At 39.1% G+C, this 24,558-nt stretch overlaps 1 protein-coding gene across 2 annotated transcripts in view; it reads right to left on the bottom strand.

The window, feature by feature from the left end:
• The window catches only part of FRZB (frizzled related protein), a 32,434-nt gene extending 9,425 nt beyond the window's left edge, over positions 1 to 23,009 (bottom strand). The window contains exons 1-4 of one of the 2 annotated variants that reach the window (XM_049615387.1): positions 22,904 to 23,009; positions 21,386 to 22,133; positions 14,124 to 14,168; positions 220 to 285 (exon numbers count right to left, since the gene is read on the bottom strand). In XM_049615387.1, the coding sequence (XP_049471344.1) occupies positions 220 to 285; positions 14,124 to 14,168; positions 21,386 to 21,863 (589 nt within the window). In that variant the 5' untranslated portion in view covers positions 21,864 to 22,133; positions 22,904 to 23,009. Of the gene's footprint in view, positions 1 to 219; positions 286 to 14,123; positions 14,169 to 21,385; positions 22,524 to 22,903 lie in introns of those variants that run through there. The other variant, XM_049615386.1, reaches the window with a different exon arrangement.
• Between the last annotated feature and the right edge of the window lie 1,549 nt (positions 23,010 to 24,558).

Here is a 24,558-nt window from a genome sequence, read left to right as displayed (position 1 = left end):
GGTTCTAGATGCCAGCAATGCTGCCCGATATGATTCAAAATCAAGCATTGGTTAAGAATTTTGCCCATCAGACATTTTAATTGTTTGGGACAGGGGACTATATGCTTAAAAGTTGTCTTTGTTTGGTTTTAAGCCTTATTCTTAAACTGCTCTAATTCTCTCTCTCTCCCCCCACCCCACACACACACACTACTTTCTTAGCACAGCAGTTATCCTTACCATAGTTGTAATTGTTTCGGAAATAGGTCTTCTGTGTAGCTCTAATAGGCTTACACTTGCAGCGTTCTGAAAAATACAACATTTTAGCTGTCAGCAAAAATTCAACATGAGCTTTCTTTTGTTCATTCACATTTTTGGTAAGGTAGATCCAAATTTGGTGGCGAGGAGGCTCTTAGTAATTCTATGTGTTTGATCTCTTTCTCCTGGAACTACATTCATGTTTATTCTGTTTACCTAGCCTCTTATTTAATGTGAGTATGCTCATAAGCTCCTACTCTTCAACAAACCACCCGAATCCTAAGGAAACCCTGTTCACTACCATGCAAGAAGAGATCATGACCCCTGAATCCCCCAAAAAAGGCATTTAGTGCCTATGGAAGCAGAACCAATGCCTACTGAAAGGCAATTTCTTGCTTATGCTCAGGCAACTGGTTTACCCCTGTGGGGTACCACCTGCATTCATATATGCTTTACACATTACATAGCACTTTTCCAAATACTATTTCCTGCATCTAAAAGCAACTCAATGAGATAAGCATGTATTATTACAACCCAGTGAACTTAGTGAAGTTCTTAAGAGAGGCCATGAGCCCCATCTATAGGCAGAATAACTGGTATTTAACTCAATGATATTTTTATACTCACTGGAAGAAATTTACTAAGTACATAATTTGAAATGAGAAGTTCCATACTTTTCAAATCTGCAACAAACAAAGGGGTGTATATATCTATAAAAATTAGTGTATTTGTTTTCTTTGGGTAAATACCCAGTAATGGAAATGTTGGGTCATCTGGTGTTTCTATTTTTAACTTTTTTCAAGTAAGTGCTACATCCAATGTGAGGCTTGAACTCACATTGAGATCTCACTCCTGAGATCAGGAGTTGCATGCTATCCTGACTGAGCCAGACAGGCACCCTTTTATTTTTAATTTTTTGAGAAGCCCCCATACTATTTTTCACAGTGGCTGTACCAATTTACATTCCTATGAAGAGTTCATGAGGGAGAGATTCTTAAGCTGAGACTATGTCTGAAGAAGTAACTGATATAGTCTTTGATTTACAAACTATCCTCACCCATATACAGAAAGGGATTTGTACTTTTTCTATCATTTAAAACTAGGTATTTTTCAAACGTAATGCATGTAGATAAATTATCTACATATTTGGAATTCTTTAGAAATATGCTCATACTCTAATAAAAATTCTTGGCAAAACTATACCAAATATCACTGCATTGAATCTAATATGATTCAATGATGTTGTTACCATATAATTTTGCTTGAAGCATAGACAAATGGATTCCATAACATTCCCAGAGATTTTTTTAAAAATTTTATTATAAAGTGATTTAGGAAGATTTCAAGTAGGTATTTACATAACTATATATACACAACTACATGCACATAGGTAGACCATTTCCTAATAGCTAATAGCGAAGCAGTTACATTCTTGGTGGGAATATATTTGATTCATCTACAGTGCACTTATATCTGCTGGCCTCAGAGGTGGCGATACCATACCATATATGTGACCCTTGCCATGCTTCCAATCCCTTTCACTATAAACAATTATCTGCCTAGTTGAAGTAACTAGTAGCTCAAAAAAATAATAAAGAGACATGGAAATTTATATCTACAAGGCTCAAATATGGAAGAACTTCCTTTCACCTATTTATGCTAGCTCAAACCAAACATATTCATACCTAAGTGTATTCATGAAAAATATATCTTAGATCAAAAAATTTGGAGAATTATTCTTCTTCTCAAGTTCAGTTACTCACATCTACATATATATCCCCCAAAGCCCCAAGAACTGGGAAATTACAAAGAAACCATAGAGGGATATACTGCTTGCATTATTATGTTTTTGCACCTGCCACCCGAAGTAAGCTAGCAACAGCTTTTTTTTTTTTTTTTTTAACTATCAACAGTTGATTTCTCAGACTTTTACAGAGGCAGTAATACCATTATCATTTCTTTACTTTAATTTGCTAATAATTTTGCTAGGAGTCTTCCTCTCTCAGCTTCCAACTGCATAAGGTTTTTAAATTTTGGTTTCTACGGTGGTAAAATAAAATCTATTATTTACTGAGCTTTGCACAAAAACCGTTAGATATTGATTAGCTTACATTCCACCACTGAGAAGAAAAGGTTGTAAAGGAACTGCCTTGGTGTTTTTATCTGGGGGGGGGGGGAATATATGAAAAAGTTAAAGGAGCTGGCTGCAACAAAGTAAGTGACAAAGAATTCTTCAAATGTGGGTAAGTTTTTATATTAACAATTCACTTTCCTCAATGTCTAGAACTGAATGTAACATCATGAATTGCAGAACAGCACATCATCCTACATCTCACAAGCATCTACGGGCCTCCATTAGGAAACTATCTTTGGCAGCTCTCCCTCAAGTTCTTGCTTGGTTCTCTCAGGCACTCTCTCCTAGCATCAACGATTTCCTACTTCTCTGCTAATGAAACTGACGACTGTTTATTATACTAGTACAAACATGAGTTTATCACTCTCATACAAATATTAGTTTGCAAAATTAACATCCCTAAGCTCCACAGAATCTGGTTTGCAATTCAGAGATGTCTCCCAGGGCACTGCAGTGCCCGAGCCACAAACAGCCTCGTGGTCTCAACAAGAAGGCATCTTATTAACATAGTTCAGGGAGGAAAGTAATCACATCCTTCTTTATTCCAATTTTTATTCATAAAAATAGGCTCACTGAAAACACATAATTATGATAGTATTTTTAAAGAGTCAAATGGTTTTATAAAGTACCTGATACAATTGTGAAATGTGATTCTCAGTGGACCTTCCCTAGTTAATGCAATCTGTTCAAGTTAATGCTTAAGTGTTATACAACTCTCTAACCGTGACCTTTATTTGAAATTGACTACCGTTGGGTCTCATCCAGAGCCATAAGACTGTAACTAACTTCTCTTGCCAGATTCCAAAACCACTATAACCTTTCATGTCCAATGACTTTGGAATACCACTATCTAGGAATTAGTATCTTTCTGCTTTTTCTAGGAAAAGACGTCTTAGGTCTGTGTGCAGGATTTATTGTCAAAAAGTACATGGGGATGAAAGAAAATATAATTCTATTTGCATTGCATTTTCCATTGTAATTCTTTCAAGATTGGCTCATTCTAATCAGTTTAGAATTTAAATGATTTTAATTTGTACCAAATGTATTATATGTTTTAGATCTTGGCATCTGACCCTTGAAGCCCACTTGTCCCCTTCTCTCCATTTTAAGAAACATAGGAGCAAACCACAAATTTTAAAACAAGCATAAAAAATAAATTTTTACTATTTCAAAATCTATATTATTAACTATAACTTCTTTACAGAGATCCAGATCTATATTTTTAAGATGTGTCCATAAGTATGCCCTAAGGTGATTTTTAAACATATCTTTTAGAGTTACCAGGAGAATTAAATGAGATAATACACATCAAATACACATTTGACACATCAAATGGTCACATATGTGACCATTCTAATAAGTATTAGAATGCAAGAGAATATGACAACACGATTAAGGGCATATGGATTTGAATCCCAGCTCCATTTCTTCCTAGTGGTATGACCTTGAGAAAGTTACCTCGGGCAAAACCTATTTCTAAATTAATACTGCCTACCTCACAGGGTTATTGTTAAGAATTTAAAGAATAATTCACTTAAGGAATTTGACACAGAGACTATTACTTAGTAATCATTCACCTACTGTTAGCTCTTAGCAATAGTAATATATAAACACACCAAAAAGATCTTAAGATATTTTATGCAAATTCAAGAGCAGCTGATAAAATAAGAGACAATTTTCTAACAAAAAATCATCTGCAAGTTGATTTAAAGATAAAGTTTAAAGTTTATACTTAAAAGTTTAAGCTTAAAGATGAAAATGTGCTAAATTTTTCCCTAAAGATAGAAACTTTTATATCTATTACATTTGGTTGGGCGGGTTTAAAAAAAATAGAATTTAGAAATCACATTGGTATTATGCTCACACAAGGATACACTATTCCACAAAAAAAAGAATGAAATGATGCACAGAAATGGATAAATATCAAAAACATTATGCAAAAACAAAAGTAGCCAGTCACAAAAGAGTAGGTACTATATGATTCCATTTACATGGATGTGAAGAACAGACACTCATCTATGGTAATAAAAATAACACCTGTGCTTGCCTCACAGTGAGGTGGGTGACTGGGCACAAGGGAATTCTTAGAGATGATGGAAATATTCTTTATTTTGAGCTGGGGGATAGCTACATAGGTATATACATTTGTCAAAATTCAGTGTGGCATACACTTAATTATGCATTTTACCGTAAGTAAATTATACACCAATGAAGTACCATTAACATAAAAATTCATGAGACCTTCCTTTCATATTTCTATAAACTGAAGTGTGCCATGACTTAGCAGCTGTTCATTACATGTTTAAAATAATATTTATTTCCCAATCATATGCATAAGGCAAAGAATATATTAGGTTTTATTTTGGATAAGAGCAGTATGTGGAAAATGCAATGCAGTTGATTGGTGAACCTAGGTAATATAATAAGGCTTTAAAAAGCAAAAATAACATTTGCTCGGTTTAGCTTAAAAAAACAAACCTCAAAGTTGTAATAAAGGTCCCTATTCATAGTAATTTGTGCTTTATAAAAGGGAACTGTTTAAGATTGAGAGGGCTAACACTGTATTAATAAGAAAAGGAAATTTAGTTTATTCCTTTAGGATTTATGTCTTTGGAAATTTTTAAATTAACTTTCCTTCACAACATTTATGGATCCAAGAGTCATTCAGGATATACAAAATACAGTCCATGCAATTTGCCCATTTTCTCCCATGAGATCTGAAGTGTTATGTTCAGTGAAGTACTATAAAGAGGTCAATTAACAAAAACATAAAGTGGGCTCCATAGTCTTTTAGAACATCATTTACCCCTCCCAAGCACATAGAAAAGAGGTGACAGAAAAGGGAGGTGCAGTCCCTGCTCACCCCCCTCACCCCATGTCCTGGGCAAGCAGTATGCCTGGTACAAGGAGGTGGCCATTACATTTCTTTTTTTTTTTTTTTTTTAAGTGTATTTGTTTATTTTGAAAGAGTGGAGAGAGAGAGAGCACAGAGCCCGACGTGGAGCTCAGTCTCACAAACCAAGAGATCATGACCTGAGCCAAAATCAAGAGTCAGACTCTTAACCGACTGAGCCACCCAGGCGCCCCTGGCCATTACATTTCTAATGAACGGTGGGGTGGATGAACCAATAAACTGACTATGAAGTTTCAATGCTGGGGACCTGGGAAAACAATGGTGCCACATACTAAAAAACTTACAAGAAGGAAATCTGTAATAAAAAGATAGCTTTAATTATTAACTAGGTTGTACTTGAAGTACAAATAGGCGACCTAGGTAGAAGTGTTTATTGAAGGAGAAATATGGTGCTGTACCTGTGACAGGGATGAGAACTGGAGTCACAAGAGTGATAATTAAGCCTAGTTGCTGGATATACTCCAAAGGGAAGAAACCGTTATAAGGAGAGAGCAGTAGAGGCCAAGCACAAAGTCTCAGGGAATGCCCATGGCTAGGGGACAGGGGAAGAACTAGCATGACTTGGGTAACAGTTCAAGGAGGAAAATGCTTAGGAATAAAAATGGGTCAAAGTGTCAAATACCACGAAATAACAACAAAAAAAAGGCATATACTTATAAGGAACTATAGAATTGCAAATATTCTTTTTATCTATCCTAATTTTTTTTTCAATAAATGGCAGAAGTTGCCCCAAGTTAATTCAGCTGCTATAGTCAGCAAACATTTGCACCAAAGCAAAAAACTAAATTCCCCAAATTAGGAGGAAGTCAAGGGGAGGAAAGAAGTTTGGAGAAAGAGAGAGAATGAATCTCTACCACCCCAGTCAGGCACAGGCCATCCCACAAAGAGGGCGCCCCCTCTGGGGCAGGCCTGGCAGGTGCAGGCAGTCAGAAATCTCTAGTTACTCAGCAGCAGCCACTCAAACTTAAGAGTTTCTCTGAAGCACCTCAGAAATAGGGGCAGAGAGACATTAGTCAACCTGTGTAGGGTACCCAGCTTACAATAGGGGATACCGCTAATGTTTCCCTAATTCAAAAATATGTCACACGGGAACTCCAAGGTCAATACAGTCTGACTTTATAATCAGAAACAAACCAGAGAAGTAACTGGGTTATGCTCATGTAATTCATTAGTGTCAGAATTTACCAAATATATCTGCTCTCTGGAAAAATTTTTGTTTTTCAAAAATAAAAACTCATAAGGTGCGCCTGGGTGGCGCCACCTGGGTGGCTCAGTCACTTAAGCATCTGACTCTTGATTTCGGCTCAGGTCATGATCTCACAGTCATGACAGCCAGCCCAGCTTCGGGCTCCACACTGAGCATGAAGCCTCCTTGGGATTCTCTCCCTCCCTCTTCCTCTGCCCCCCCCCTGCTCACATGCGAGCTCACTCTCTCTAAAAAAAAAAAAAAAAAAAAAAAACACTTCAAAAAAAAAACTCACAAATTGGTCACCACCACAAAGTAGAAAACTGGGAGAATTCTTTTTCAGAATCATTTTAATAATAAAAAAAGATCTTTTCATTGTATCATTTGAATACCTGACTCAATTTTCTGGTTGATTTGACAGACCAAATGACTCGGTGGAATAAAACTAAAATTGTTTTTCCCCATATGCCATGTTATGGGAAATAGACATGATGTTCTCCTTATTAGGACAGTGGGTTTACAATAGTAGAGCACACTCACACACTGGAAGCGGTTCAGACAAAGTCATTATCTCAAGTAAAAAAAAAAAAATTGTTAAGCTTCCAGGCAAAGGATAAATTAACTAGAGTGAAAGAATTTCTTTTCTAAATTCCAGGCAGAAACAGCTTGACACTTTTGAAAGCTGGGTTATGTGGGTTACAATGTTTTTGTATCTTCTCTATATTCTCCTTTACCAACCTCAGCAGCTACATTTTTCCAAAGCATAAAATTTTGACCATGAATAATTTGATTTTCCTTATAGAACATGTGAATAGGTCAGTGCATCTTTCCACAAGCAGAATAAGCTTGGTTTTGCTTGTTTATTTTCATCATTCCCATTATACCAGGAAACAGGAAAACATTTATAAAAGAGGAACAGTACACACGAAGCCCAGGAATACTACATTCATTCTAGGTCATTTTTTTTTTTTTTTACACATTGACCTATTTTTGTATATTATTTATAGTGTTGTTGATGTCATATCTTTCATTTACACACTAAGTGCTATATTATTATAACCATAACTTCTGCACAGACTGATAGCACATGTATGCACTTGACTAAAACTTTTGACTTACCTGTTGTACTATACAAATGAGCTTTGTGGTTTGTTTTGATCAAATTCAACAGTAGACGTGATCATTAAAACAGAAACATTGCTGGACATCAATAATTTCCAGCTGATTTTATGACACTGCAAAACATTCTCAATTGTATCAAGAAGGTAATGAAATAATTCTAAATAAATCATTTTCATTCACTTACGTTTTTTAAAAGTTGTTTGTTGGGCACATTTGGCAGACATTGCCTCTGGTCAGACACTTGTCACTTTGACAAGATTCAATGGAAATCAACAGTGAAAACTATTGCAATCTAATGAAAACTGATGTTTCAAAGTTATTTACGACTCAGTAAAATAAATGCTCCACTTCCACATATAAGACACCTTACAAAGCAGGACACACAGACCCAAATCAGTGCAAACTACTAGAGGAAAGTGAAATCGAAAAGGTATTTATAACTAATTGCAGTTAAAATGTTCTTGTAAGAGCAAATGTAGCATTAGTCACAGAAACAAAAACTAGAAACAACCCAAATATCCAGGAACATTAGGATAAAGTGTGGTATATTCATATGATAGAATTCTACACAGCAATGAAAATTCAGAAGTACTGGTATGCACAGCATAATAAGTAGCAAAGAAAGCCATACACTATATACACACACACACACACATATATATATGTATATATATGTGTGTGTATATAAGATCAAAATTAGACAAAATTAATGTATGGTATTGGAATTTCTGCTAGCAGTTACCTTGGGAAAGAAAGGTGGAAGTAATAATTTGGAAGAGGCAAAAGGAGACTTCTGGAATGCTGCTAATAGTATAAATCTTGATCTGTGTGATGGTTTCACAACAGTGTTTACTTTGTTACAAGTCACTGAGCTGCATGCTTATGATTTGTGTTTTTGAACATATAGCATACTTCATTTGAAAGCTTATTTTATGATGAGATGAAGTAACTAGATTTTATCATGTCTTTCCCACTGAACACAGCTACAGAATGCATGAAGCAACTACTTAAGGATTCTGAAAAGTAAATAATAGAAAGATTGGGGAAGAAGACTGATATTCTCAAACTGTTCATCAACTTCCCCCGCTCTAGTATCCTCCAGCCTAGTTGCAACACAGCCCATAGCCTATAAGTGGGCATGATACAGATGGAGTTCTTTAGGAGAATCCCTCTACTTCTGACTCAAGAAGGGAGAAAAGGGTCTTCTACTACTCCATTCTCTGGTATCCCATCATTCAAGCAATCCTGGGGCAGTGCTGACACAGCTGCACCAAGGGAGGCCCTCAGGAGTCTAAACTGGTGACGTTGGAGAACCTTCCTTTCTCATTGGACGTGTAATGTCAAGAGATTGGGGCAAAGCCCCATCGCTTTGTCCTCCACCATCTGGCCTCAGGTGTGGAGTCAGTCACAGGAAGTACATCACAGAGTGGGATAAATAAAGCTCCAGATTTCTGGCCAAAGGACCAAAGAGGAGCCCCAAAGGAACTAAAAAGTGCTGAGAAGACCACAGACAGAAAGGAACTTAGAAAAAATTCCATGAAATTGTTTATGAGCTGGTAGATTCACCTCTGGGTATGTATGAATCTGACACTGACCAGTATACTGTAGACTTTGAAAACTAAACTGTGGGATAGATCATTGCCCTGATCTCACACTGGCCCCTGGGTAGGATGCACATGGGATAGATCTGAAAGGCACTTCAAAGACTGACAGTGGAACAGATACTGAAATCACAACCTACAGAAGACAAGTCAGAATTTGCTGCTTAAACCCAGTGTGCTAAAATAAAAACATCAACTTTCTCGGGGCACCTGGGTGGCTCAGTCGGCTGTGTCCAATTCTCATTTCAACTCAGGTCATGATCTCACAGTTTGTGGGATCAGGCCCACTTTGGGCTCTGCGCTGACAGTGTAGAGCCTAAGATTCTCCCTGCCCCTCCACTGACTGTTCTCTCAAAAAATAAACAAACATTAAAAAAATATATATCAACATTCTCTATAGAACTTTAAATGAGAACCAAAGTCTTAGAACAGAAATAATCAAAATGACCAGGATGCAATTAAAAAATTACTCTGCGTATGAAGAACCAGAAAAATCTCAATTTGTATGGAAAAACAATCAGGTGACACAAATGTTAAAATTATCCAACAATAATCTCAAGGCAGTTCTTACAAAAATTCTCCAAAAAGTAATAGTGAACACCCTTGAAATGAATGGAAGGATAGAAAGTCTCAACAAAGAAATACAAGATATAATGAAGAACCAAGTGGAAATTTTGAACTTTGAAAATTGCAGGAACTGGAATAAAAAATTCACTAGATGGGCTCAGTAGAAGAATAGTGATGATCAAGTCACCGAACTTGAAGACAGACCAGGAGAAATTATAAAGATTGAGAGGGAAATGAGCAGATCTTTGGGGACCTGTGGGACAATAACAAATGCTCTAAGATTCACATCATCATAGATTTGGAAATAGAAGAGAATGTGCTGTAAAAATAAATCTTGGAAGAAATAGTTGCTGAAACCTTCCCAAATTTGACACAAGGCAAAAATTTATAGACTCAAGAAACTCCATTAACCCTAAACAGGTTAAAACCAAAGAAATCAATGTCCAGGCATAGCACAATCCAACTGCTAAAAACTAAACACCAAGAAAAAAGCCTTGAAAGCAACCAGAGAAAACTGACACATTATATACAGGGTAACAATGATTTGAATGACTACCAATTTCCCTTGAGAAACACAGAAGTAAGTGGAATAACTTTTTTAAACACTGAATGAACTGCCAACCCGGAATTCTATATCCAATGAAAATACCCTTCAGGAATGAAGGTGAAATCTAGACATTTTCAGATAAAGCAAAACTGAGAGAATTTATTGCCACCAGAACTGCTTTAAAAGAAATGTTGAAGGAAGTTCTTCAGGTAGAAGGAATACTGGAAATCAGGAAAAAACAATAGAAATAGAAACATCTATGTAAACACAGTAGACTATTCTCTCTTTTTTTTTTTTTATTTTGAGAGAGAGAGAGAACAAGGACATGAGTGGGGGGCAGAGGGGGAGGGAGGGAGGGAGAGAGAGAGAGAGAGAGAGAGAGAGAGAATGAGAATCTTAAGCAGGCTCCACACCCAGTGTGGAGCTCAACACAGGGCTTGATCCCATGACACTGGGATCAATCATGACCTGAGCCGAAATCCAGAGCTGGACGCTCAACCAACTGAGCCACCTAGGCACCCCTATTCTCCCCCTGAGTTGTTTAAAACATTTTTAATGGCTTAAAGAAAAAATACAACTACATATACTGTCATTATATATATATATTCACAAGATAAACGTATAACACAGAGAGATACATACACATGTGTGCATGAGGAAGAGAGATTCAAATAATCCAACATGAATCAGGATATAGAACACAGGAATGAAAAAGAGCGGGAACAAACAAACAAATAATAAAATGGTAGATCTAAATAAAAACATAACAATAACCACATTAGATGTAAATATCTCAATGCACCAATCAAAAGACAAAGATTGGTTAAAAGAACAAAAAAACCAATTCCAACCAAAAAATGACCCAATTATACTAGGTCTACAAGAAATTTGTTTAGAACATAATAATGTAGGTATGTTAAAAGTAAAAGGGTAAAGATACACCTTGTAAATACTGATAAAAAGAAAAATTGAAGTAGCTATATTAATGTCAAAGAAAATAGATTTTAAAGCAGAGAAAACTACCAGAGATAAAGAGCGACATTACATTATGAAGGGTCAATTCTCCAATAAGACATAAAAACACTAATTGTGGGGGCGGTTGGGTGGCTAAGTCAATTGAGTGTCCAACTCTTTAAAAAAAATTTTTTTTAACGTTTATTCATTTTTGAGACAGAGAGAGACAGAGCATGAATGGGGGAAGGTCAGAGAGAGAGGGAGACACAAAATATGAAACAGGCTCCAGGCTCTGAGCTCTCAGCACAGAGCCTGATGTGGGGCTCGAACTCACGGACCGCGAGATCATGACCTGAGCCAAAGTCAGACGCCCAACCAACTGAGCCACCCAGGAGCCCCAAGTGTCCAACTCTTGATTTCAGCACAAGTCATGACCTCCTGGTTCATGAGTTCGAGCTCCATGTCTGCATTGTCAGTGCAGAGCCTGCTTGGGAATATCTCTCTCCCTTTCTCTCTGTCCTTCGCCTGCTCTCTCTCTCTTGTTCTCTCTCAAAGTAAACAAAAATTACAAAAATACTGTGAATGCACCAAATAACAGTTTCAGAATACCTGTACATGAAAAAAACAGAACTGAAAGAGAAATAGAAACATCTACGATATTTGGAGATTTATTCATCTCACAATGATCAATAGATCTAGTAGACAGAAAACAGGCAAGACTATAAAAGTACTAAACAACAGTATTAACTAATCTAATTGACATTTAAAGAACATTCCTCCCAACAATTGCAGAATATATATATATATTTTTTCCCCCAAGTGTAAACAAAGCATTCACCAAATCATATCCTGGGTCATAGAATAAACCCTAACAAATTTAAAAGAATCAAAATTATACAAAGTGTATTCTCTATAGTAGAATTAGAATAACATAAAGCAAAGAGAAAAATCTCCAAACAGCAGCAAATTTAACAGCACAATCCTAAATAATTCATAAGTCAAATATGTAGTCTCAAGGGAAATTATAAACTATTTTAAAGTAAAGAATATTAAAATAAAACCTATCAAACTTTGTGAGATGCAAATAAAGCCATTCTTAGCATCAAATTACTATACTAGACAAGAATAAAGGTCTCAACTCATAACCTAAGCTTCTACCTTACGGGAAAAACAGACAGCAAAGTAAATCTTAAGCAAAGGAAGGAAATACTGAGGAGCAGAAATCAATAAAGTTGCAAATAAATAGAGAAAAATCAATGAAACCAAAAGATGGTTCTTTATATTCAGAATATATCACTTCTGTAATAGGTATGTGCTATCACTACACAGCTATTAAAACGGCTAAGATTTAAAAAATAAAAAACTGAAAAAACCACATCCCAGAGAGGATGCACAGCAAGGGGAACACTTACACACCACTAGTGCAAAATCGAACAGCCATTTTTGGAAACAGTTCGGCAGCTTTTTTTTACAAAGTTAAACATACCCTTACTATCTAACCCCAGTAAGTTTATTCCCAGATATTTACCCTAGAGAAATGAAAACTTATGTTTATACAAAAACTTATACACAAATGTTTATAGTAGATCTACCCATGACTTACAAAAGCTTGAAACAGCTCAATTATCCTTCAAGGCACGAATGGATAAACAAATGGTAATAGACTCAAGTAATAAAATATTTGGGAATTAAAATGAATCAACGATTGCTACATGCAGTAACAACTTGGATGAATCTCAAAGGCATTATAAGTGAAATAAGCCAATCTCAAAAGGTTACATACTCTACCATTCCATTTATTTTTTTTTTCTTTTTTTTTAACATTTATTTATTTTTGAGACAGAGAGAGACAGAGCATGAACGGGGGAGGGGCAGAGAGAGAGGGAGACACAGAATCAGAAGCAGGTTCCAGGCTCCGAGCCATCAGCCCAGAGCCCCACGCGGGGCTCGAACTCACGGACCGCAAGATCGTGACCTGAGTTGAAGTAGGACACTTAACCGACTGAGCCACCCAGGCGCCCCTACCATTCCATTCATATGATCATCTCAAAACTACAAAGCTATAGTGGAGAATAGATCAGTGATCACCAGTGGTTAAGGGTGGGAGAAGCTTGTAATTAGAAAGAGATAGTATGAGGAAGTTTCTTTTGAGGTGATACAACTATCCTGTGTCTCGACTGTGGTAGTGTTTACACAAGTCTATATATGCATTAAAATTCATAGAACTCATAAAATCCACACAATTTTTAGTGGCCAAAAGGTCAATTTTATTATATGTTCATTTTTAAAATAAGATATAAATAATTAAGTTTACTTTTTAAATGTTTTATTTTTATTTATTTATTTTTGAAAGAGAGAGAGTGAGAGCACTCATGGGCAAGTGGGGAGGAGCAGAGAGAGGAAGGGAGAAAATTCCAAGTAGGCTCCACGCTGTAAGTGCAGAGCCCAATGTGGGGCTCAATCTCACAAACTGTGAGCTGAAATCAAGAGCTGGATAGACGTTTAACCAACTGAGCCAACCAGGTCCCCACATTTACTGTTAAAACTTAGGGTACAGGGTGGTGCCTGGGTGGTTCAGTCGGTTAAGTGTCCAACTTCAGCTGAGGTCATGATCTCACAATTCATGAGTTCAAGCCCCACATCGGGCTCTCTGCTGTCAGCACAGAGCCCGCTTCAGATCTTCTATCCCCCTCTCTCCCTCTCTCTCTTTCCCTCCCCCACTCTTTTCCTCCCTCTCAAAAATAATAAATATTAAAAACAAAAACATAGTGTACTGAAGTCCCCAGATAAGACTTGAGTATCTAGGTTACAAAGACTAATTTGACTACAAATGAAAACTAGGAAGATAGTGATGTACTCACCACTGGCTCCTCTACAGTTTCCATTACTAGAATCCATAGGAAAATCTGAAAGTGATAAAATAAAGAATCATAATTTATTCATTATTATTTTGAGAATTCCCATATAAAAATCTAATTCAGTCATCAATTTAATTAAATCTAATTCAGTCATGTCTCAAGGAAGTGGATTCTTATTAGTGCCATGAGCTTGGCACGCTATTACTTATAGGTCAAATAAGGACAAGATCTATTTTGTGTGACTGAAAGAGGATATGCTCTTTTGAGTTCTCCTCAATTGTGCATAAAATTTCAGGATTTGGTAAGTTTTTGAGTCTCACGCAATTTCTGACACCATGAAGTCCATGCACATATTAGGCATTCACCCAACACTTGGGTCTTGATGACTAAAAGAAGCCAACACATCTCTTCAATAAATAGATGTATCACACATTACTAGCATATATTTAAATTCTTGGTGCCTGAAGAAAACATTCAGAAAACATTCTCATGCCCTTTGTTACCTGTAAACAGTTGTTCAGCAGAAAGAAAGCATACCATGCAGGGACCAGTGCAATTAATAGATGTGGTAATAATTGGAAATTGTCAAGGACTCTTTTCATGATCCCATAATCCAAGAAAATGGTAACGATGAATGATAAATAGTAATTATATAAAGTTCTTCAGTGTTCTGGTTAGGAAAGCAGCCTCTAGGGGAGCCTGGGTGGCTCAGTCAGTTAAGGTCTGACTCTTGATTTAGGCTCAGGTCATGATCTCAGTTTGTGAGTTTGAGCCCTGTGTCAGGCTTTGCACTGACAGTGCAGAGCCTGCTTGGGATTCTCTCTCTGTCTCTCTCTGTCCCTCCCAACCCACCTCTCAAAAATAAATAAATATTTTTAAAAAAGGAAAAATAAAAAAGCTGCCTCTAGTGAATAAGAGTGCCTCAGCAAAACACCCTGTGAGACTTGCTGAACTTAGCTATCCATTCCTATTGCTACTTCAACTCAGTACTTTTATATAAGTTTTAGATTTGTATTAATACGTTATGTTAAATAACTTATTGAAGTTTGTTCTGTTTATCCTAACAGAAAATAACATTCTTCTTCTGTCCTTTTTCTTCATAGGATACATCATGAATAAATTTTAAAAGGAGTGGTTAATACCATGTTAGGACAATAGTACTCAAAATTACTATTAATCAATTACATTCTCAGGCTTAGTAATCATCATCTGGTATTTAAAAAGCTCTGTACAAGGAAAGACAGTAACCATCAAATAGGCAGGCAACAAATACTTGATTCTAAAACATTAGGTTTGACTTAGTCATATACTATTAATTTAATGACTTTTATTCTATGCAAAGACTTTATTCATGATAAATGTATCCAAGTGTTAAAGTAACATGCCAATCAATGGTTTTATTTCTGAATAATTCCAATAATAATACATATATGACCTATACCAAAATGATCTTTTTGTAAATGAAGAAATTATATTAAACCACATGTAAAATAATTGTTTAGTGTCGAAATGTTGAAATAAAAATGAAAAAAAATCTCTTGGAAAAAAAACAACCCTTTGATATAGTTGAATCTAGGAAAGTGGTTTTACTACTCTCATTCTTACAGAAAAATGTTTCTTCATTTTTAAAAGTGCTTAGAAGTCAATTGGTAGAATTATAAGAGAAAAAAGTTGTCTGGTCATAAATAATCCAAAAAAAAATGTTTTCATAAAGTTAAACTTAGGAATTCCAACAGTATCATCCTAAGTTAAAATAGCAGGCATTATTAGGTTGTATGCCCCAAGAATTTCTAGTAGGGGTCATAGAAGTTTCCAGAAGAAGAGTCCTAAAGGAGCTGGGGAGGGTTGGGTGGGGGGTGCGTTCCACATAGAAAATCACATGTGTAAGAAATATGGAAAGAAATTGCAGTACTCACCAAGGGACCTGCAAGTCTTCCAGTGTGGCTAAAATAGAGAAAGTTGTGAGCAGAGAGAAATGAAGCTAGAGAGGTAGGAAGGGATGAAGTCACAAAGGCTAGAGACAGACACCAAAGGATTTTAAGCAACAGATTGACATTTCAGAAAGATCACCCTGTTGGAATATGGAGGGACAATACCGGAAGTAAGCAAGCCGATTATTACCCCATGGCCATAATCCATGTGACATATGTGGAGACCCAAACTTAGAGAGCAGCATCAGAGAAGGAGGGAAGGAAACTGGATTCAGAGTAGATCCATAGCACTTAATACCCATTAATGGTGGGGGGGGGGGGGGCGGGGGGCGGTAAAGAATAGGGTAGAATCAAGGATGACTCCCAGGCCTGGAGCATGGGTATGCTGGTGCCTCGTAACCATATAAAAAAATACTCAAAAAGAATAGGCAAATGAGGAGAAGGAAAGGAGGAGTTCACTTTGTGGCATGATGAGATTGAAGGGCTCGGGATTAGATGTGAGAATCTGGAATGTACTCTTATCTCAAAAGTGTAGTGAAGTAGTTATCTCTTATCTTTTGGAATCCCTGTCCAGAGCTGTCTTTTATTCTCTTAAGCTATATATAAGTGAGCTTTCGAAATACAATGGACAAAACTTGATCCATTAACTGCAATCTGACAGTCAAAAGACACAGATTCTCTCAAAAGTTATGAATCACCTCTTTCTTCTTAAGACAGCAAGTGTATTGGAGAATGATTTCTGGTTTGAATCTTCTCTCTCTTAATAGCTTTATGACCTTGCACAAGTCACTTATATGCCTCAGCTTCCTTTTCTTCAAAATGGGAATAATAGTACCCACCAGGTAGTTATTACAGTAAATTGAAATGCATAACACACTTAAAACAGCAGATGAAACATGCTAGTGTTATTAGTTCTTATTCTGGTTGCTAACAATCCATGAGAGGACATATCCTTTCCTCAATCACATTGTTATTAAACACTTACATTGTGCTTTGCCATTCATCGATCACTTCACATGAATAGTTCTCTTATTCTTCTCTATTCACAATGTCAATCTTGAATGACTTGCTCAAGGTCTAACATTAATGGCAAAGGTGGAATACCAACTAAGGGTCTAGAGCTCTAAAACTGTGCAATTGCAGAAATATAACCAATTCTTAATTATTCAAAACTGTATGTCTCTTCTTTCTATACACCTAGCAGAGAGAGAAAGGCCAAATAGAACTTAAGTCAGTTTTGCTATTTATAGCAACAACTATTTGGAAGTCTGGTAGGAATGAAATTTTAAAAAATGAATCATTAAGATTTGGGGGCTACATAAGATTTTATTACCACAAATAATTAGGTCAGCTGTGATGAAATACCGTAACTCTCTGAGATAGTCTCTTCCCTACCCCACCCAGAATGCCTTTCAGTATTTTATGTAATGAAGCATCTTTAGGGGTGCCTGGGTGGCTCAGGCGGTTAAGCGTCTGAATCTTGGTTTCATCTCAGGTCACAATCTCACAGTTCGTGAGTTCAAGCCCCATGTCAGGCTCGCAGCTGGCAGCATGGAGCCTGCCTGGGACTCTTTCTCTCTTTCTCTCTCTCTGCCCCTTCCCTGCTCATGCTCTCTCTAAATAAAAAAATTTTTAAAAATCTTTAAAACTGTGTTCTCTCCAGTCTTAATCTAAAATTTCCATTTCTTCTTTCCATTCCATTTTCCTCCTATCACACTAAATAATTTTTCCTTCTCGGTATTTGGCCCCTCAAATATTTGTAGAGCAGGGCTGAAGAAAAGGCTGCCTGTTTCTCAGAGAGCAGAGATATGACTAAACAGCAGTACATGCATGTGAAAGCTGGCATGGTCCAGGCAGCAAGAGAGGGCCTGGCGAAATGTGTTGAGCCAGAACTGAGGTGACGAGCTAACACTACCGCAGAAACCAGCAATGACTGAGGATTGATTATAAAACCCTTGGCATGGTGAACCATGGGTACTGAATAAATAGCTGGGAAATATCATACATAAGTTTTCTTAAATTCTTGATCTCTACACATCCAAGATCAACTATTTATAATTAACAGACATCCATCAGACTCATTCTCTCTTCCTGTTGCTCCCAAAGGGATTTGTTCTTGATCCCGAGGTCCAGGTTAATTTGTGTAAAATGAAATATTAAGCTTGTGTGTTCAGAAGTAAGATCTGCTTGTCCAGGTGGGTCCCCGTATGGAGCTTGTTTTCCAGAGCTGAAGTGATCTAGGCTGTATCTGCATTGACCAGCCTACCGTTTCAAAAAAGAAAACATCATTTTGATACCACAATGATACCCATGGCGAAAAAGCAATAGCAGCAGCACCAATCTGTTAGGGACGATGTCCCAGGTACCATGATCTTTAACTTCATCTTCACCATGCCTGTGGGATGTAGGCAGTGCTGTTGCCATGATACAGACCAGAAAACTTTAAACCAGAGAGGTTATATAATTTCCCTGCAATAACACTTGATAGGAAGCAGAGTCCAGATTCAACACCTGGCCTGCTGGGCTCCTACCCACACTCTTTACTCGCCATACAATACTGAAGACAGGACTAGAGGTCTTAACTGGCAGAAATGAATCCTCCGATAAAGCAGTTGTGCATGAAGCCACAACTCCATAGTAAATATACAATGTGGAAAAAGAATACATTTAATGTGAATTTGTTGGTAAGGGTCAGGATAGGATCTTTTTTTTTTTTTTTTAACATATGCTGGCCCCTAGTATTTCGAAAGCAAAAAGTAGTTTGAAGCACTGCCCCATTTCAACACGTAAATGGGCCTAAACTTGCTTGTGGAATCCTACTGTGCCAGGAGGGAAGAGACCCATGTGAAAATGGTAGGACTTGCAAATCCTCTTGGCATTGAAGGAATGTGAAGGGTGGCCTCTTTTATTCAGGGAGACCTCATTTTTGTATTCGGCTGGATTCTAGTCATAAAACATAAGTGATTCTGTTTATACCTAGAGGAAGAAAAAAAGCTGCTTCACGGACTATCCTATCCCACTGAACCAAGCAGTATATTGCATCATAAATTAAACTGGCCACATATGGTAGTTACTAAGTAACTCCAGGTGTCCAACAGTTTGACCCAGGATAGGGAATGAAATTTTCAGCAAGCTGGCCTTGGAAGCCAGGGGACCCTTCGGGTTAGAATCCACCTCTCCATTCCCCATCCCCACCTCCCCTTAAGCTCCCACCTGCCGCCAGGGCCAAGGACTCACACTGAAGGTTGTGGTAAAGGGAGGGAAAAGGGAGACCATCACAAAAATATGGTTCCTACTGCCGCCTACCCCTACCTATTTTTCCAGCAAGGATGCTGTCAACAAAGCAGCTATTATGGCCTTTGAAAGCAGCTCAGAAATCATGTCCCACTTAGTGACAAATTGTTTCCATGCATGTCCTATTTGAGAGCTTCAATGAGGCAGTTGTTCTGCATTTGGTCCCCAACGACAGGTAATTCAGGGACACTTAAGGAAGCTGCTTCCCATCCATATTGACCACAGCGTTTGAAAGCTGTTCATCTTGCCAAACCTCTCTCATTTGAGGTCCATCTCGAAGAGAGGTTTCAGAGCAAGTCTTTTCCTTTAACGGGAGGAAAGCATTTCAGAGTGAACCATAGCCACCTCATTCCAGGTCATTGGCCTGAGCAAAGCACCAGTATTTAACAGATTCTAAGTGTCTGGCAAACCAGGGCAGCAACTGACCAAGCTCTTCCAGAAGCTGCGCAGACTGTGACTCAAGAGTGTTCTTTGAGCCCAAAGATTAAGAAGAAATACATTTCTTTCTGCTTACATTATACAGCCAGTTATTCGTTCTTGATTAAAACCAAGACGACTTAATAGGTGTATTCAAAGAGTGATTAAGTGAGGGGACCATGGAAAAGCTTCTGGCATCTTTCTGTTCAGTTTTGGTTTTACAGCTATTTGTACTCTCTGCCTCTCCACTCATTTTATGGTAAGCATGTCAATGTGCACAGAAAACAATTTTTCCAAATCAATTCTCTGACAGCCAAGAACTGTTACCTAGAGATGGACTATGGGCCTGAGCTTAAGCTGAGCAGGTCAAGTGGCAGGAGGAAAAATTTGACACCCAGGAAGTGAACAGAGGAGGCAATCGAGTCAGCACATTTAATAACAGAGTTCATCTGGGGAAGGTATGAAAGAGAACAGACCATAACAAATATGAAATTCTATGAAGGGTGAAATTTGAGTTGAGGGGTAATTGGTAGGAGTGCTATTAAGTGAGAATTAAATGAACCATAATGAACCAGGTTTAGCTGGGGTCTTCAGAGTTATGACTGTCCTAATTAGACCAAATACTAGTGAGAAAACAACTTGTGGTTGATTCCATTAAATGCAGAACTACAGTCAAGCTTTACAGTAGGGAAAGATGAAAATGAATGTGTGGTTGGTGCACACACAGCACAAAAGGCATGAAATAAGGTATTAAAGACATATTTGCAGGGCATAACAAACAGTAGGGCAAGGGGTGAGATTAAAAGTAACATTACGTGAGCATATGATGATAGCACACCTTAAATATAACTCCTTTCATCCATATGTCATTTACAAAAGGACTTGAAGGCATGTGGGAATGTGAAAAGAGCCCAGCAATTCACTTCGCCAGCTCTGTGGCTGGGAGCAAGTCACAGAAGCTAATTAGCAGTGCATAGCAATGTTTCACAGCTGTTTCAGTCTGGAATGGAAGAACAATTTATCTCATTGAAAGGACGAAGAAATTTAAGGTGAAGGTAATTGCTCAAATTGGACTTTGAGCAAACACATATCACTAACATCTGTGGGTTGGAGTAAGATTACTGAAATTATCTAGGCATTTTTAATGATTAGAAGAAAATGGTGCTTCAGTTTTTCTGTTTTCACCATACAATCTTGACAAGCAGCTACAACAGGAAAAATACGGAAAATGCGTGATTGAGAACGCAAGAGAATCCGGCAAGAAAGTTCAGTGACTGTAAACAAATTAAGAAAGTAAAAAAAGAGCATCACTATGCAAGATGTGGTTACTTAGACATGGAAAGCATGGAAAGCGCAGGGTCACTGTTGAGCACGAGTGTGACGGGGAGTGGAATGAACTGCAAGTTTTAGAAAGACGGATAGCCTATCGGAATGGAGTGCATCAGTCTGGAAGAGAGAAGAAAGAAGTGGTGCTCCAGAGAGGAGTGATGAAGAGAAGCGACCCCAAGGAAAAAAAAAGGGGGGGGGGGGTGCAGAATTAGAGAGTAAAAGGCGAGTAACAAAAACTCCGAGAAGTGGGGTAGCTAAAGGTCGGGACGGAGGCTGGGCCAGAGCCGGACTCACCCGCTCCGTCCGCGGTAACGATGGCCTCGGGAGAGATGCACACGCCACGGTCATAAACAGGCAGCTCCTCGCAGGCCAGACTCTCGGGCCACGAGTGGCGGTACTTGATGAGGATGGGCTCGCAGCCCTGCCGGGCCCTCTCGCACACAGACTTGCAGGGCTTGATGGGCTCGTGCTGGAAGTCAATGGTGCAGATGGGCGCATACATGGCACAGAGGAAGAAGAGCAGATCCGGGCTGCACTGGGTGCCCAGCAGACCTTCGAACTGCTCAATGGCCAGGATGGCGTTAGCCTGGGTGCTGTGGTGCAGGTGGTTGGGCATCTTGGTCATGTTCCAGGGCAGGGACTTGCACAGGGGGATGCGCACGGGCTCGCAGGCTGCAGCTCGTGCTCCGGGCACCCAGAGCAGACAGAGCGCAGCCAGGGCGAGCAGCCCGGCCCGCAGCAGCAGCATCCCTCCTGGACCGCCGCAGACCATGATCCCGGCAGGACGGGGCAGGGTTCAGCAGTGCCGAGGACGCCGACAGGCCCGCTTCGCGGTCCCCTCTTCCCCCCTGGAAGTGGACACAATGATCTGGGAGCTTCTCCTCCCCCGACGATCTCAGTTTCTTTCCTTGGATCAAATTCCCCCAATGGGGTCCCACGAGCTCCGCCGGCCTCCGGCCGCCGCCGCCCCTGCCTCTCTGGCTGTTCTTTCCCGACGTCTAAGCCTTCTGGGGCAGCAGCATCTATTTATTCCTCGCTCCCTCTGGCAGAAGCGTCAGATTCGCAGATGAATCAGATTAGAGGAAAACAAGAGGAAGCGAGGGAGAAATAAAATCAAAAGTAGAATTCAGCTGAGGCAGTTGGAGCTCTGGACTGTCACGTCCCCTGGATTATGAAAAGGTGCTAACAGAAGCATGAAATTCTCCAACGAGGGAAGGAGGGGCTGGGGCGGGGGAGGGGAAACCAGAGGGAAAAGACTCCTAATGGGGGAGGAGGGTGCTGTAAGAGTTTCAGTTCTTGTAGGCTGAGCAAAAAGATCCAGGTCTTGGTGGGAGTTGACGCTGCTGCAGCAGCGACCGCCGCAGGCAGGAAGGACCAGCCGGAGGAGCCTCGGCGCGAGAGATCTGTGCCTCGGACCCGCTGCGCTCCACTTTCCCACCTCCGGGCCAGAGAGGCAGCCCCGCCCCCACCCCCCACCGCCAACCCCTCGGTGCAGTCCCAGCCCTCCAATGCCAGCTCCTCTTCCTGGGATGGGAGCGGGGGTGGGGGTGGGGGGAAAGACAAGGTCTGCGGGTTGGAGACAGAGGGGAGGGAAGCCTCGAGAAGCAGCCAGGATGCCGTAACGCAACACAGCGCTGACTTGAGACGTGCACCTCTTTCCCATCTCCACGCTGGCTCCAAAGAAAAACCCCCAGACCCTCGCTGAAAGCCCACCCCAATCCCTGACGGAGGAGTACCAAGTTCCCCACTTGGGAGCCCACCCAAGCACCCTCACTCCCTGGAGATAGCTCTTCAGGCAAACTACCGCTTTACCTCTGCGCATCACCAGCTCTGCGCAAAGTCAGACTTCAGGAGGAAGGACTTCAGCAGTGTCACTTTAAATGTCCGAGTCACAGAAAACACAGACCCCTGCGTGCAGTGGTGAAGGTTTATCAACCCAGAGTTCAGGACTACAGAAGTCTGCATTATGAATAACAAAGTGGTGGGCGGGGGAGGGGGGGGGCAGCCTTTCATAAAAAGGAAAGAAATCTGTACGTAATACAAGTAGGCCACCAGAAGCAAGAAACGGGTTTTTAAAAAAGCATTTTTTTCTTTGCCCTGCAGAATTAGAACTTTGGAGTTTTGCTTCTTAAGGTGAAGAGTGAAAAACTACCTGCTTTGAAGTATCTGGTTTTTGTTTTGTTTTGTTTTCTGATTTTACTCACTAAAATAAAATGGCATTTATTATTCAACTCTTGTCACCAAGGATTTCACCTAACACTTGAAAGAAATGTGCAGGAAAATTATACCACACAGGTAATAATAATCATGATGATGATAACAATAAAACCCTTCCCATCCAAATTAGCTCAATCTAGAGAAGAAAATAGAAACCAGATCCCCTCCTGGTCTTCTCTGTCACTAATGAGCCACATCTTTTCCTTCCTCTCCCCCTCTGCCTTCTCAGGGCATATTGTAAATGGAATGACCTATTGAGGCCCTGCACCCTGCCCTTTAACCCAGCAAAAGGATTGTAGAATGTCAGAAAACACAGCTTTCATTGAGAAGAGAAAGAAACCTTAAAACAAAACAGGAAGTCACCTTTGCCCTGCATCATTGAAATATTTCACTGCTTTAATCCAGCCATTTCTCAGAGTCAACAAGAAGCAGAAAAATGATGCCCCCGCTTTAGAGCACACAGGGAGTTGTGGGTGTCCATTCCCCATCATTGACCTGATGGCACTTACAAAACATCAGTGCTCACTTGAGTTTATGAAATTTTATCTCTAAAATGACCATAAAGAGCAGTTTGTGACTATAGTAAATTTCTTCAGAAGCAAGTTTGTTCCACTTAGGAGAAAACACAACAGATGGTAGATAGGGAGTCATTTAGTACAAACTTTGCCTGGTCTACAATTATTTCATGTAATGTAAGAAAACAAAGCCAAAATTGTATAAATGAATTAGATGAAAGATGATATAACAAGTAAAATTTGGGGGGAAAAAACAAATTTGAAAGAGTCAATATTAGAACATTTGGGGGAATCCATATTTTGAAATGTAGGTGGGATTTTCAATAAATTAGAACAAGGAAGTGAACCATAGATGCAACAGATTGTTTGCTATATGTGTTTCCCTGTTTGCCATAAGTCTTTCAGTATAAGAGGAAACAAGCTAATTGTTTTTATGGTTCCACAACTGTCTGAAATAAAAGCTTACATTCCTTCCCCTTCACAGAAGTTAATTATCCACTTTGTCTAACATGTCCCCTCACAATTTTAGTCTCTAATCCAAACTTGTCTTTATCAACACCCAAAATAAATTTCACTGCCTCCCACATGTCTTTTTGAATACACTGCCTGGTTTTGTTCATTTTTCTAGTTAGTTCCTCTTGAACTTTGTTCATTTGTGCAAATTATTCTTTAGCACCTGTCAATTTATTGCTTTAAAATAGTTTTCTTTTGTTATTTCATCTGGGTGTGCCCTGC

The sequence above is a fragment of the Panthera uncia genome (assembly GCF_023721935.1).
Source record: "Panthera uncia isolate 11264 chromosome C1 unlocalized genomic scaffold, Puncia_PCG_1.0 HiC_scaffold_3, whole genome shotgun sequence".
Taxonomy (NCBI): Eukaryota; Metazoa; Chordata; class Mammalia; order Carnivora; family Felidae; genus Panthera; species Panthera uncia.
Note: the sequence above shows the minus strand (reverse complement) of the source record. Positions and strands in the feature narration are given on the sequence as shown.